This window comes from Salvelinus alpinus, chromosome 35, assembly GCF_045679555.1.
Source record: "Salvelinus alpinus chromosome 35, SLU_Salpinus.1, whole genome shotgun sequence".
In the NCBI taxonomy this organism is placed as follows: Eukaryota; Metazoa; Chordata; class Actinopteri; order Salmoniformes; family Salmonidae; genus Salvelinus; species Salvelinus alpinus.
This window is the reverse complement of record NC_092120.1, coordinates 15043424-15059490: the sequence shown is the minus strand read 5'-3', so window position 1 is coordinate 15059490 and position 16067 is coordinate 15043424. Positions and strand designations below refer to the sequence as shown.

Sequence of the window (16067 nt, the reverse complement as noted above, 5' to 3'; positions counted from 1 at the left end):
CTGGTCCAATCAGACCTCACAGGAGTTCCTGGGGGCGTTGATGAACCGGCTGGGGGGTAAGAACCCGGAAGAGACGGGGGGCTTCCAGGAGGCCCCTCTGGCCTACGACGCTGTCTGGGCCCTGGCCCTGGCCCTCAACAAGACTGTGGCCCCTCTGAAGGCCAAAGGTCGCAGGCTGGAAGACTTCAACTATAACAACCATGACATCACAGCAGAGATCTACCGCGCCCTCAACACCAGCTCATTTGAAGGCGTGTCTGTGAGTACAGGAGGGAGGGTCCTCCAGTAGAATATACTAGGGCCATGTTCATTAGGGCACAAAATGTTTGAAAACCTTTTGCAATGGAAAACGCAAATGAGTGTTTCTTATTATACAAGTCCAGGTAGTCCAACCCTGGTTGGAGGGTTAACACACCTGATTCAACTACTAAACTTATCATCAAGCCCTTGGTTAGTTGAATATGGTGTGTTGGGTTGGAGCAAAAGCCTGCATACCCTATTTGTCCCAGGACAGGATTGAAGAACACTGCACAGTAAATTACACATGTGTAATCTATGTATTGGCTCATTCAATAAGTTTATATGGATGACAGTAGATTTCTGACTTGATGTAGCACTTTTCTGGGGTTTTCTCCTTCAGGGTCATGTGGTGTTTGATGCCCAGGGTTCCAGGATGGCTATGACCCTTATTGAGCAACTGCAAGGTAAAGTCATCTATCACCATTTCAAGCATATTTCAGCCTTTCCTTGTTCTGGACATCCTACAGTAGTAAAAAACAACGACAACAAAAAACCATAGACATTTTATTGCTGTGCGACTGAATGTCAGTCAGTCCAATCATTCATCAAGATCAAGGCTGTCTGCTGACGCTTGTCTTTCTCTCCCTCCGTTCTCACTCGTGTTTATTTGAGAGCAAAGCATTTTTAGGGGCGATTGCTGTGCAGTTTGTTTCATTGTCCTATAATTGCATGTGCAAAATGTGTTGGTTTATAAATGTGTTGAGTCAAGTCTTCCGTCTAATTGGAACAGGTCTGGATCAAAGCTAAGGTGGCGGATTATTTTGTGCCTCTGTTCTTTTTGGATCCCTAATGGATAAAAAAATTATAATCCTACTTCTTCCTGCATGCACTGGGTAGCATTTTGCGTGCTACAGTGCTAGTCACAGGGTCGGGTAATTTGGTTAATACATTGAAAGCCTTGACTTGAATATGTGAATTATTCTATTCCAATCAGTATTCATGGTTAAGGCTGCCACGTTCTCTCCCTCTGTCTTTCTTTCCCTGTTGTAGCTCTGTATCGGTCCCTCTCTCTGTATCGTCTCTATCTCTTTGTTCCACTTTTCCCTCTTTTCTCTTTCTCTCTATTTGTGGATTTGAAATGTTCTGCCCTGCACTTCCATAGCCTTCTTTTCATAATGATGTTTTGATCTGTCGCTCATCTTCAAAGTGTTCTATTGTTTGTTGTCGTTTGAACCCATCATAACCCAAGGACATTATGTAGGCAGGAAATAAAGATGATTTGAGAAGATATTAATTGGACCCTCTCTCCCTCTCCCTGTGTAGGAGGCAGTTATAAGAAGATTGGATACTACGACAGCTCTCAGAAGAATCTCTCCTGGTTCGGCAACGATGTGTGGATAGGTGCGGCGGAGTTGATTACATTGTCTTTGTCAGGCTTCCTGTGTATGTCTCTCTCTGTGTGTAGGTGGGTGGGTGTGTGTGTGACTGTCTCACTGTGAGTCATCTATGTAACCATCTATCTCGTTCCCCTCACATTAGACCTACTGTTACGCCTTCTCTTTGTCTAATCCCGCGTTGCCTCCATCCATCATTTCCATGTCAGACAAATCACCACTTCTGGCTTTAAAAGCAATCATTTGGGCCCTCATCCTCCTTCACCCAGAATGAGTTTACACCCACAGCCCAGTGGCCAGACCATGGCAGTCGGGAAAGCCTGACCCCACCCACTCTTCTTCACTTTGGGAAAGTTAAACATCCAACACAGTCTGCAGAGAAATGCTATTACTGTTGATTTGCTTCAGCCACACCAAGTTAAATGTTGTAGTTCAGTTGTTTACTGGACCAGTCCTCCCTGGAGAGGTGACACACTTGTGCCTGGGCTTAGAATTACTGCACCGCTAGTCAATCGCTGGGAGGCCAGAGAGAGGGCACCGTTGTAGACTTTTAAGGAAACGATTTGTTGCCAAGGCTTAGCTTAGCCTCCGAGGGGAGCGTGGCCAATGGGTCCAATCAGAGATGACTCTCTGTCCTTCACAGGGCTGACTTACTGTAGGGCTAAGTTTGGTGGTATTACTGTTCTGTAGTGTGACAGGAGTGAGCTTGGTGTGATGTAGGTTTACAGAGGTGAGGATGTTTTGTTCCAGAGGTGATGGAGTGGTGTCTAGTTTTCTGGAGAGTGATAGAGGTTAGTTTGTTATAGAGGTGATGGAGTGGAGTCCAGTTTTCTGGAGAGTGATAGAGGTTAGTTTGTTATAGAGGTGATGGAGTGGAGTCTAGTTTTCTGGAGAGTGATAGAGGTTAGTTTGTTCCAGAGGTGATGGAGTGGAGTCCAGTTTTCTGGAGAGTGATAGAGGTTAGTTTGTTATAGAGGTGATGGAGTGGAGTCCAGTTTTCTGGAGAGTGATAGAGGTTAGTTTGTTATAGAGGTGATGGAGTGGAGTCCAGTTTTCTGGAGAGTGATAGAGGTTAGTTTGTTATAGAGGTGATGGAGTGGAGTCCAGTTTTCTGGAGAGTGATAGAGGTTAGTTTGTTATAGAGGTGATGGAGTGGAGTCCAGTTTTCTGGAGAGTGATAGAGGTTATTTTGCTATAGAGGTGATGGAGTGGAGTCCAGTTTTCTGGAGAGTGATAGAGGTTAGTTTGTTATAGAGGTGATGGAGTGGAGTCCAGTTTTCTGGAGAGTGATAGAGGTTATTTTGCTATAGAGGTGATGGAGTGGAGTCCAGTTTTCTGGAGAGTGATAGAGGTTAGTTTGTTATAGAGGTGATGGAGTGGAGTCCAGTTTTCTGGAGAGTGATAGAGGTTAGTTTGTTATAGAGGTGATGGAGTGGAGTCCAGTTTTCTGGAGAGTGATAGAGGTTATTTTGCTATAGAGGTGATGGAGTGGAGTCCAGTTTTCTGGAGAGTGATAGAGGTTAGTTTGTTATAGAGGTGATGGAGTGGAGTCCAGTTTTCTGGAGAGTGATAGAGGTTATTTTGCTATAGAGGTGATGGAGTGGAGTCCAGTTTTCTGGAGAGTGATAGAGGTTAGTTTGTTATAGAGGTGATGGAGTGGAGTCCAGTTTTCTGGAGAGTGATAGAGGTTATTTTGCTATAGAGGTGATGGAGTGGAGTCCAGTTTTCTGGAGAGTGATAGAGGTTATTTTGTTATAGAGGTGATGGAGTGGAGTCCAGTTTTCTGGAGAGTGATAGAGGTTATTTTGCTATAGAGGTGACAGTGTTAAGTTTAGTTGACCTGCACACTCTTAGAAAAAGGGTGCCAAAGGGTTCTTCAGCTGTCCTTATAGTAGAACCCATTTAGGTTCCATTTAAAACCCTTTTTGGTTTCAACCATTTTGGGTTCCATGTAGAAACCTCTGTGGACAGCCGAAGAACCCTTTTAGATTTTAGATAGCACCTTTTTTGTATAGTAACAGAGGTGAGTCTAGTTTACTGGAGAGTCACAGCCCAATGGGCAAAACTGGTTGCCACGTCATTTTCCACATCATTTCAACAACAACAACATCAAAAATGACGTTGAATCAAAAAGTCATCAACGTTTTTTCACCCTACTTTTAACCTAAATCCAATGGTGAAATTCTTTGTTGATTTCATGTTGTATTCACGTTAGTTGACGACTCAATCAAATGTAAATAAAAACTAGACATTGAACTGACGTCTGTAACCAGTGGGAGAGGTACGAGGTTAGTTTGTTATAGAGGCGACAGAGTATAGTTTTTTGCTATAGACATGACGGATTTGAGTTTAGTTTGTTCTAGAGTTAACAGAGGTGAGTTTAGTTTGTTCTAGAGGTAATGAAGGGGAGTTTAGTTTGTTCTAGATTTAACAGAGGTGAGTTTAGTTTGTTCTAGAGGTAATGAAGGTGAGTTTAGTTTGTTCTAGAGGTAATGAAGTTGAGTTTAGTTTGTTCTAGAGTTAACGGAGGTGAGTTTAGTTTGTTCTGCAGGTAACAGAGGTGAGTTTAGTTTGTTCTAGAGGTAATGAAGGTGTGTTTAGTTTGTTCTAGAGGTAACGGAGGTGAGTTTAGTTTGTTCTAGAGGCAACGAAGGTGAGTTTAGTTTGTTCTAGAGTTAACTTCTCTAGGGTAGGGGGCAGCATTCGGAATTCTGGATGAAAAGCATGCCCAAATTAAACTGCCTGCTTCTCGGGCCCAGAAGATATGATATGCATATAACTGATAGATTTGGATAGAAAACACTCTAAAGTTTCCAAAACTGTTAAAATAGTGTCTGTGAGTATAACAGAACTGATTTGGCAGGCGAAAACCTGAGAAAAATCCATTCGGGAAGTAGTTTCTTTTTTGGTTTTGTAGTTTTCTATTCAATGCCATTACAGTATCCATTGACTTAGGACTCAACTTGCAGTTCCTATGCCTTCCACTAGATGTCAACAGTCTTTAGAAATTGTTTCAGGCTTGTATTCTGAAAAATGAGGAAGTAAGAGCAGTCTGAATGAGTGGACCCTAAAGTGTCACAGAGCTTTTTCATGCGCGAGACCGAGAGAGTGCCTTTCTTGTTTACATTTTATATTGACGACGTTATTGTCCGGTTTAAATATTATCGATTATTTAGGCTGAAAACAACCTGAGGATTGAATATAAACATCGTTTGACATGTTTCTATGAACTTTACGGATACAATTTGGATTTTTTTGTCTGCCTGTTTTGACTGCGTTTGAGCCTGTGGATTACTGAAGAAAACGCGCGAACAAAACAGAGATTTTTGGATATAAAGAGACTTTATCGAACAAAAGGAACATTTATTGAGTAAATTAATGTCTGCTGAGTGCAACCATATGAACATCATCAAAGGTAAGGGATTAATTTTATCTCTATTTCTGACTTGTGTAACTCTTCTACTTGACTGGTTACTGTTTGTAATGATTTGTCCTCTGGGCTATGTTCTCAAATAATCGTAAGGTATGCTTTTGCTGTAAAGCATTTTTTAAATCTGACACCGTGGTTGGATTCACAAGAAGTTAATCTTTAAACCTATGTAAAATATGTTTTGTTTTCAGAATTTTTATAATGAGTATTTCTGTATTTGAATTTGGTGCCCAGCAGTTTCACTGGCTGTTGAAGAGGTGGGATGCTAACGTCTCACGTACCCTAGAGAGGTTAACAGAGATGAGTTTAGTTTGTTCTAGAGTTAACAGAGATGAGTTTAGTTTGTTCTAGATTCAACAGAGGTGAGTTTAGTTTGTTCTAGAGGTAACTGAGGTGAGTTTAGTTTTTTCTTGAGGTAATGGAGGTGAGTTTAGTTTGTTCTAGAGGTAACGGAGGTGAGTTTAGTTTGTTCTGGAGTCAACAGAGGTGAGTTTAGTTTGTCCTTGAGGTAACGGAGGTGAGTTTAGTTTGTTCTAGAGGTAACGGAGGTGAGTTTAGTTTGTCCTTGAGGTAACGGAGGTGAGTTTAGTTTGTTCTAGAGGTAATGAAGGTGAGTTTAGTTTGTTCTAGAGGTAACGGAGGTGAGTTTAGTTTGTTCTGGAGTCAACAGAGGTGAGTTTAGTTTGTTCTAGAGGTAATGAAGGTGAGTTTAATTTGTTCTGCAGGTAACGGAGGTGAGTTTAGTTTGTTCTAGAGGTAACAGAGGTGAGTTTAGTTTGTTCTAGAGGTAACGAAGGTGAGTTTAGTTTGTTCTAGAGGTAATGAAGGTGAGTTTAGTTTGTTCTAGAGTCAACAGAGTTGAGTTTAGTTTGTTCTAGAGGTAATGAAGGTGAGTTTAGTTTGTTTTAGAGGTAATGGAGGTGAGTTTAGTTTGTTCTGTAGGTAACAAAGGTGAGTTTAGTTTGTTCTAGAGGTAATGAAGGTGAGTTTCGTTTGTTCTGCAGGTAACGAATGTGAGTTTAGTTTGTTCTAGAGATAATGAAGGTGAGTTTAGTTTGTTCTAGAGGTAATGAAAGTGAGTTTAGTTTGTTCTAGAGTTAACGGAGGTGAGTTTAGTTTGTTCTAGAGGTAACGAAGGTGAGTTTAGTTTGTTCTAGAGGTAACGAACTTGAGTTTAGTTTGTTCTAGAGTCAACAGAGTTGAGTTTAGTTTGTTCTAGAGGTAATGAAGGTGAGTTTAGTTTGTTTTAGAGGTAATGGAGGTGAGTTTAGTTTGTTCTGTAGGTAACAAAGGTGAGTTTAGTTTGTTCTAGAGATAATGAAGGTGAGTTTAGTTTGTTCTATAGGTAATGACAGTGAGTTTAGTTTGTTCTGTAGGTAACGAAGGTGAGTTTAGTTTGTTCTAGAGGTAATGAAGGTGAGTTTTGTTTGTTCTGCAGGTAACGAAGGTGAGTTTAGTTTGTTCTAGAGGTAACGAAGGTGAGTTTAGTTTGTTCTAGAGGTAACGGAGGTGAGTTTAGTTTGTTCTAGAGGTAACTGAGGTGAGTTTAGTTTGTTCTAGAGGTAATGGAGGTGAGTTTAGTTTGTTCTAGAGGTAACAAAGGTGAGTTTAGTTTGTTCTAGAGGTAACGAAGGTGAGTTTAGTTTGTTCTAGAGGTAACTGAGGTGAGTTTAGTTTGATGTGACATTAGAGCGTTGGACTAGTAACCGAAAGGTTTCAAGATCAAATCCCCGAGCTGACAAGGAAATCCCCGAGCTGACAAGGTAAAAATCTGTTGTTCTGCCCCTGAACAAGGCAGTTAACCCTCTGTTCCTAGGCCGTCATTGAAAATAAGAATTTGTTCTTAACTGACTTGCCTAGTTAAATAAAGGTAAAATAAAAAATATTGTACAGTGGCAGAGGCAAGTTGGGTCTGCTGTGGATGTGATTGTTCTCTTAACTCTCCTATTCTCCATTCTGTTTACCCTTTGTCGAATTCCTCCCTCACTTTCGCGCTCTCTTCACTGTCGCCCCTAACAACCACTTTAGCTCAACTGTCTTCCTAATCGCTGTGGCAACCATTACAGAGCTTGGTCTCCATGGCAACACCCTGTCCTGATTCCTTGATCAAGGATGGAGGAAGGTTTAAACAGTGCAAACACTTCAGCTGTCAGGACAATGCTCGTTCGCTCTTCAATGCACAGAAAAACACACATCTTCAAACAGTCTTCAAACAGCCGTCACTGTTCTCAGACAGCATGTCTCAGATGTCACCTCAGGCAAGTCAGTGGTGTGATATCGCTGAAACCGCCAAAACAAATGTGAGCGCCCTGGTATTGTGACACCCCTGGGGCTCGACACTGTGTCACCCTCTTCCTGACATGGACACGTCCCCACACACTGACACAAGTCTATGTCACTGTCATCACCCTTACGTAAGGACACAGTGACACCCACACTCTGAGCAGCTGTCAGGATCTGCAGTCAGGGCTGGATTTAGACAGACAGGGGAGAAATCGGAGACAGATAGTCAGTCAGTTGCACTTTCAACCATCTCCAACTTTGAAAGAACCCATGGCTATTTATTTGTTACTTTTTAGTTCTGCACATGTTTTGAGATAATTAGGGTGAACACGTCCTGATTTCCACATCTATCCTCCTTTATTCTCAATTTCTGTACCTTGTTGGTCATTGAATTAAATCAGTGAGAGCAACACAATAATGTATACTGGTTACTGTGTAAATTGTTTGTGCCAATTTCATTTGATCCTTTAGGTTAGTATCTGTAGAAGTTACTGAGCATAGTGCCCTCCCTGATTTTCAAATTTGGATTTTGATCTTAATTCAAAACATAAATGTCCTTTTGCCCAGTTCTGTTCTGAGTGACATCAAGTACAGTACTGTAGACAGGCATAATCTGCCCTTAGAACTCTCTGTCTCTTTAAGGCATGGATGGACTAACCTCTGTCCTGCCTCCCTCTCTCTCTCTCTTTCTCTCTCTCTCTCTCTCTCTGTTCAGGTGCCGGGCCCCCGGCTGACTCGACAATAGTCATTGAGGAGTTTAGGTACCTCTCTCAGAAGCTGTTTGCTGCTGTGTCTGTCTTCGCTGGCCTGGGCATCCTGCTGGGCATCGTCTGTCTGACCTTCAACATCTACAACAGCAACGTGCGGTGAGATTAGAACTTCATCTTGCACATTTAAGCAACACCGTCATTGTAGATAAGAATTTGTTCTTAACTGACTTGCTTAGTTAAATAAAAGTTCAATTAAAAAATATATTTAAAAAAAAACACTGGCTACAGCAAGCAATTCATCAACAACTTCATTGGCAATCACGCTGGGTCGAGTATGATTGTCCTCCTGGTGGGTCCTGCTTGTAGGTCTCCAGATGGCTGTGGGCAAGTCATATTCACGTTTATGTGGACATATGTCATAACACTTGGCGTAACTGTCTCCAATCCTTGCAAAATGCCTCATCACTCTACATTCAGTGACAGACGATGTCATGTCTATGACATTATTTTGATGCTGTAAAGTGTTGCGGACAGTGCACGTGAAACAGTCCCTTTGTGGGTTTTGTCTGTGTTCTCTGGCCTTTCTTCATACCCTCTTTGTGTGTGTTGTGCCAGGTACATCCAGAACTCCCAGCCCTACCTGAACAACATGACGGCAGTGGGCTGTATGATGGCCCTGGCTGCTGTGTTTCCCCTGGGGATCGACGGACACCACATCCACAGGTCCCAGTTCCCTGTGGTCTGTCAGGTAACACAGCTAAAGCCGTGGGAATAGGTGGTTGTCGCCATCTTCTAGTGCTACAGTAGATGGATGTGCTGTAATGGCTTGTCAGGAGAAATTATTTCTCTCTCTGCCTCTCTATTTCTCATATTCCTTAGCTCTCTCCTTATCTCGCTCTCATCTCTCATTATCAATACAATTTTGATTTATTGGCATAATAAAAATAAAAAAAGTAAAAATATTGAATCAACAAAATCTCTCTTTCCCTCTCTGTCTAGTTCCGTCTGTGGCTGCTCGGCCTGGGCTTCAGTCTGGCCTATGGCAGCATGTTCACCAAGATTTGGTGGGTACACAATCTCTTCACAAAGAAGGAGGAGAAGAAGGAGAAGAGGAAGGTAAGCCTTTTAAGAGGGCTAGAGGAGGGAACGGGGAAGCTCCAGAGTCTACAGTACTGAATGTGTGGTGCTGGCAGTTAAACAATCCCCTTCAACTTTAGAGTAAGGTTACATAAGCCTCTGGGAGATGTGCTTTGCTCTGCATGTTAAATTATCTCTGTATATTCTCTACTCTGGGATATACTGCAGTAGAGTAGAGTACAGTAGAGTACAGTAGAGTAGAATATAGTACATTAGAGTAGAATAGAGTACCGTAGAGTACCTTAGAGTAGAGTACAATATAATAGAGTAAAGTAGAGTACAGTAGAGCAGAGTAGAGTAGAATAGAATACAGTAGAGTAGAGTAGAATAGAATACAGTAGAGTACAGTAGAGTAGAATAGAGTAGAGTGCAGTAGAGTAGAATAGAATACAATATAATACAATAGAGTAGAGTACAGTAGAGTACAGTAGAATACAATAGAGTAGAGCAGGGTAGAATAGAATACAGTAGAGTACAGTAGAGTAGAATCGAGTAGAGTAGAATAGAATAAAGTAGAGTACAGTAGAGTAGAATAGACTACAATAGAGTGCAGTAGAGTACAGTAGAGTAGAATAGAGTGCAGTAGAGTACAGTAGAGTAGAATAGAATACAGTATAGTACAGTAGAGTAGAGCAGCGTAGAATAGAATACAGTAGAATACAGTAGAGTACAGTAGAGTACAGTAGAGTAGAGTACAGTAGAGTAGAGTAAAGTAGAGTACAGTAGAGTAGAATACAGTAGAGTACAGTAGAGTAGACTAGAGTAGCGTAGAGTACAGTAGAGTAGAGTAGAATATAATACAGTAGAGTACAGTAGAGTAGAGTAGAATATAATACAGTAGAGTAGAGTACAGTAGAGTAGAGTAGAATATAATAGAGTAGAGTACAGTAGAGTAGAGTACAGTAGAGTAGAGTAGAATATAATACAGTAGAGTAGAGTAGAGTAGAGTACAGTAGAGTAGAGTAGAATATAATACAGTAGAGTACAGTAGAGTAGAGTAGAGTACAGTAGAGTAGAGTAGAATATAATACAGTAGAGTACAGTAGAGTAGAGTACAGTAGAGTACAGTAGAGTACAGTAGAGTAGAGTACAGTAGAGTAGAGTAGAATATAATACAGTAGAGTACAGTAGAGTAGAGTAGAGTAGAGTACGACAGGCTTGAAACAGAGACGGGAGTCACACAGACACACGTACGCGCACACAAATGCACGTGCACGCATGCACTGACACACACACACACACACACACACACACACACACACACACACACACACACACACACACACACACACACACACACACACACACACACACACACACACACACACACACACGCATACAGAAAGATACCGACACACACACTCATATCCGTGATGCGCACACTATCAACTTGATTGCGTGTGCACATGTGTGTCCTCTCTAAGACAGTGTGTCCTGAAGCTGGGAAAACACTGCGTGTGTGCGATGTGTTGTGGGAATTCTTCTAAGACCTAATCAGAAGAATGAGAGATTAAGCCATTTATGGAGCATTTATGAATATGTATGAGTAAGTTCCATGTGGAAATCCAACCTTGGGGGGCTTTATTAGTTGAGCCAATGCAAGACGAATCAGGTTGACTTTCAACTCTCTTTAATGGCCATGCAAGGGCAATTTGCCAAAGAGCTCTGTGAAAGTACTTTTAAAAAGTTTCCAAGTCAGAATATGGCAAGACTAGTGAAGCCAGTCAAATTATTTCATGCACTTGAAGAGAAGAGGTGACAAGGTCTATGTAATACGGTTTGGTTATGCGTGGGGTGAACGGTTGCAGGGCTAGAAGTAAGTCAGAATGAAGTGATGGAAAATGAAGAAGCATGTTGTTTATTTTGCTTACATCATTGTTGGACCACGTTTCTTCTTGATATGTTACTCATTCAAAAACCCCTGTTGTGCATATAGCATCCACTGCCTAGTAACTCCTCAATTTACACTTAGAATATTTGAACGTTATTGTCTAAATGCCAATGGATTTATGTGTGCTTTATTTAACCAGGGAAGCCCATTGACATCAATCTCTTTTTAAAGGAAGCTCTGATAACTTAAGTATTCTGTGCTGATACATGTATACAATACTGTACTCTGTTGGCAGTTTATCTACTGTATGCTTGAGCCCTTTCATCCTTGTTTGTGGACTCACTGCATTACCCTTGGTCCTTGGATTGTGATTGGTTCTCCTGTATCCCTGCAGCACCTGGAGCCATGGAAACTCTATGCAACAGTTGGAGTGTTACTAGCCATAGACGTCCTGTCACTCATGATTTGGCAGATTGTGGATCCATTACACATCACAGTGGAGGTACAGTGACACTGTCATATCGGTCGTACCCCTGGACTTTTTCCTAATGTTGTTGTGTTACAGGCTGGATTCAAAATAGATTTTTTGTCAATACCCCAAAATGACAAAAATGAAAACATGTTTTTAGATTTTTTTGCAAATGTATTGAACATTTTATACAGAAATATCAAATTTACATAAGTATTCACACTCCTGAGTCAGTACTTTGTAGAAGCACCTTTGGTAGCGATTACAGCTGTGAGTCTTTCAGGGTAAGTCTCTAAGAGCTTTCCACACCAGGAGTGTGCAACATTTGCCCATAGTTCTTTTAAAAATTCTTCAACTCTGTCAAAATGGTTGTTGATCATTGCTAGACATCCATTTTCAGGTCTTGCCATAGATTTTCAAGCAAATTTGACTTGGCCACTCAGGAACATTCACTGTCTTCTTGGTAAGCAACTCCAGTGTGGAGTTGGCCTTGTGTTTTGGGTTATTGTCCTGCTGAAAGATGAATTCATCTCCTAGTGTCTGGTGGAAAAAAGACTGAACCAGATTTTCCTCTAGGATTTTGCCTGTGCTAAGCTCCATTCCATTTATTTTTTATTATGAAAAACTCCCCAGTCCTTAATGATTACAAGCATACCCATAACATGATTCAGCCACCATTATGCTTGAAAATATGGAGAGTGGTACTCAGTAATGTGTTGTATTGAATTTGCTCCAAACAAACTTTGTATTCAGGACAAAAAATATAATTGCTTTGCCACATTTTTTTCAGTATTACTTGTTGTTGCAAACAGGATGCATATTTTGGAATATTTTTTATTCGGTACAGGCTTCCTTCTTTTCACTCCATCAATTAGGTTAGTATTGGGGTGGAAGGTAGCCTAGTGGTTAGAGCGTTGGGCCAGTAACCGGAAGGTTGCCGGATCAAGTCCCCGAGCTGACAAGGTAAAAATCTGTCGTTCTGCCCCTGAACAAGGCTGTCATTGTAAATAAGAATTTGTTCTTAACTGACTTGTCTAGTTAAATGATGGTTAAATAAAAATTGTGGTGTAATAACATTGTTGATCCATTCTCAGTTTTCTCCTATCCCAGCCATTAAACTGTAACTGGTTTAAAGTCATCATTGGCCTTATGGTGAAATCCCTGAGCGGTTTCCTTCCTCTCTGGCAACTTGGTGTATTGATACACCATCCAAACTGTAAGTTAATAACTTCACCATGCTCAAAAGGGATATTCAATGTCTGCTTTTTTCATTTTGACCCGTTTACTAATAGGCTTCTTTGCGAGGCATTGGAAAACCTCCCTGGTCTTTGTGGTTGAATCTGTGTTTGAAATTCACTGCTCGACTGAGGAACCTTACAGATAATTGTATATGTGGGGTACAGAGATGAGGTAGTCATTCAAAAATCATGTTAAACACTGTTATTACACACAGAGTGAGTCCATGCAACTTTACTCCTGAACTTATTTAGGCTTACCATAAAAAAGGGGTTGAATATTTATTGACTCAAGACATTTCAGCTTTTCATTTTTTATTATTTTGTAAACATTTCTAAAAACAGAATTTCACTTTAGGCCAGTGACCAAAAATCTAAATGTAATCCATTTTAAATTCAGGCTGTAACACAACAAAATTCCGTATTCGAAAGGCACTCGCACATCTGATCTTTTTTTGCAGGGGCATGGTAACAGTTGAATAACATGAGAAAAAAGAAGAAACCCGCACACCGCCCTTGATGGTATCACTGTTTTTTAATTCGCTTTTACGTATCGGCCACACGGCCTTCTTCAGGCTGTAACACAACAAAATGTGGAAGAAGTCAAGGGGTGTGAATACTTTCTGAAGGCACTGTACTCTATGTGGTATTAGCTTTCGTATGTTAGCACTGTCACATGTCTAGTGTTCAACAAAAGATTATTGCTTTGATGTCAGTCATCTTATTGTTCATTTACTTTCTAGTCAGTTTTAAAGTTAATGATCCGTGTGCGGATATCACACGGAATGTCGTTCACTCTGTCTCCCGTTCTCTCTCACTTTCCCTCTGACTTCCTCTCTCCCTGTCTCTCTCCCTGTCTCTCTCTCTCTCTCTCTCTCTCTCTCTCTCTCTCTCTCTCTCTCTCTCTCTCTCTCTCTCTCTCTCTCTCTCTCTCTCTCTCTCTCTCTCTCTCTCTCTCTCACACACACACTTCCTCCCCCCACCCTCTCTCTCTGAGTAGAAGTTCACTAGGGAGGCCCCTAAAGGAGACTTGGATGTCCTGATTCAGCCCCTCCTGGAGCACTGCACTTCAGAGAAGATGAACACATGGCTCGGTATCCCTCCTCTATTCCTTACTCCTTCTCTCTTATCTATCCTTCTCTCTCACTCCCTTGTTCCCTCTTTTTTTCACTCTCTCACTCCCTCAATCCCCAGTCCATTCATTGTAAATTAAACACTCCTCGTATCTCAGCCCCCCACATTAGCTTTCTCTCTTCTTTTTTTGTCTGACCCCACTTTTTCCTCCCCTCCTCTCACTCACTCAAGTCAGTCATTCCCTGCCTTTATCTTTCCCTCATATGCTTTCATTTTATCTTCTCCTTTCATTTGTCTTTCTCTCACTATTGCCATACTGCCTCTCGTCCGGACAGTGGCAGCTCTTCTGAATGCATAATACTGTCAAATTCAAATAATACGGGTCACAAACTGTGCCATTGCCCCATAGCATTCCCTCTCTGTGCTATGCGAATATATTGTCACCCCACTGAGCGACGTAATGAAAGAACAATGGACACTTGGACAGAAGAAATAAAGGGGGGATATGCATTACCTTTAGTCAACTGCCTAACATCACTCCATCGTCTTCGCTTTCCATCTCCATCTCTCTCTCTCTCTCTCTCTCTCTCTCTCTCTCTCTCTCTCTCTCTCTCTCTCTCTCTCTCTCTCTCTCTCTCTCTCTCTCTCTCTCTCTCTCTCTCTCTCTCTCTCTCTCTCATTCTCTCTTTCTCTCTCTCATTCTCTCTCTCCCACTTTGTCTCTCTCTCTCTCCACCAGGTGTAGTGTATGGCTACAAGGGACTGCTGCTGTTGCTGGGGATATTTCTGGCCTACGAGACCAAGTCTATTTCCACGGAGAAGATCAATGACCATCGAGCCGTGGGGATGGCTATTTACAACGTGGCTGTGAGTCTCAACCATCACAGGGGGAGTGCTCTGGTTTCCGCTCTGCATTTTAGGCAGTCCATCGAGCGAATTAACTCAAAGCAACAATTAACTATTGATAGAAAGGTAGCAGGGGCTAGGCATTGTCTCAGTGTGGACATGAGATTCAATCATTTATTAGTGCATAATGATAATACACGGCTAAGACTTGTTATTTCTGGTGGTAAGCATGTGCTCATAAATGTATTTTTGGAAGACATATTTTTGGCGCTAAAGAAAAACGTTAGTGCTATACTTAAACAATCATTTGATTTGAATCGGTGAAGGATCCTCACCAATAGAGGTATTTAAGCTCCACTTTAACTGATATAGCAGAGATAACATACAGTACCATTGCACCATCTAAGTTTTGCAAACAAGTAGCCATAGCCATTCGGTAACCCTCACACAGGTGAGCAAATCCATGAAATGTCTGGTAATGTAGAGTTTTGCTGGAACAAACCACTGCTCTTACACAGGCAACATTTTTATAACTTTAGCTTTAGGCTGGGTTTCTATTTCTGCTCAACAATGTGCAAACATTTTAGTACTCTCTGAACAATGATTTACATAATTGCCAAAACTTGCCCAGATTCCCATCTCAAAACAGCTTAATGAGGAACCGAAACAATTATGACTGAAAACCACAGTTTTACTTATTTTGACTGCTCATTTGCTGTGGGGCGGTTATGCAATTATGAAGTACATACAGTCCTTTTTTTTTTTTTGCTAAGCAGAGGAAAGAACATTTAATTGATCAATCATTCATATAGCTTGATGAAATCGTTAAACACAGCTGCAGGTCTGAACAAAGGGAAAGCTTAGATGTTGATTTAACCATTTTATTTAATTGTGTATATTTCGTGGTGTAATACACAGAGATAAATTATACAATTTATTATACAATGGTGCCCCATATGAGGTAGAATCCTTTAAAATGTCAATATTTATTGTATCTGCAAAGGCCTCCTTGTTGGGAAGCAGAGAGCTTTTGTAAGGCTTGATATTGTGATGATGTGCCAGGATGGTACTGCTAACCTGCTACTTCATCTATGACTTTTTAATGATGTTTTCATATGAGGAACCTCGTTGGAATGATAAGCAGTTGCCGACCGCTTTTTGAGATCTTATTTTCCTCTCTCACCTCTCTCTTGATATTTACCTCTTTGTTTCTCTCAATCCCCCCGTCTCTGCAGGTGTTGTGCATGATCACGGCTCCCGTCACTATGATCCTCACGTCACAGCAGGACGCTTCCTTTGCCTTTGCCGCTCTGGCCATAGTGTTCTCTGTCTACATCACCCTGGTGGTGCTCTTTGTGCCCAAGGTACAGTATACTGTATAGAACAGGTCTGTGTACCAAATGGCACCCTATTCCCTTT

General features: G+C 41.4%; 1 protein-coding gene across 1 annotated transcript in view; it reads left to right on the top strand.

Annotated features, from left to right (window-relative positions):
* LOC139564451 (gamma-aminobutyric acid type B receptor subunit 1-like) overlaps window positions 1-16067 on the top strand; it is a 56580-nt gene that overhangs the window by 37084 nt on the left and 3429 nt on the right. Inside the window, exons 13-22 of the mRNA XM_071383982.1 lie at window positions 14-259; window positions 641-704; window positions 1564-1641; window positions 8063-8213; window positions 8673-8805; window positions 9057-9173; window positions 11420-11527; window positions 13730-13823; window positions 14542-14669; window positions 15884-16012. Coding sequence (XP_071240083.1) covers window positions 14-259; window positions 641-704; window positions 1564-1641; window positions 8063-8213; window positions 8673-8805; window positions 9057-9173; window positions 11420-11527; window positions 13730-13823; window positions 14542-14669; window positions 15884-16012 — 1248 coding nt within the window. The remainder of the gene's footprint in view (window positions 1-13; window positions 260-640; window positions 705-1563; window positions 1642-8062; window positions 8214-8672; window positions 8806-9056; window positions 9174-11419; window positions 11528-13729; window positions 13824-14541; window positions 14670-15883; window positions 16013-16067) is intronic.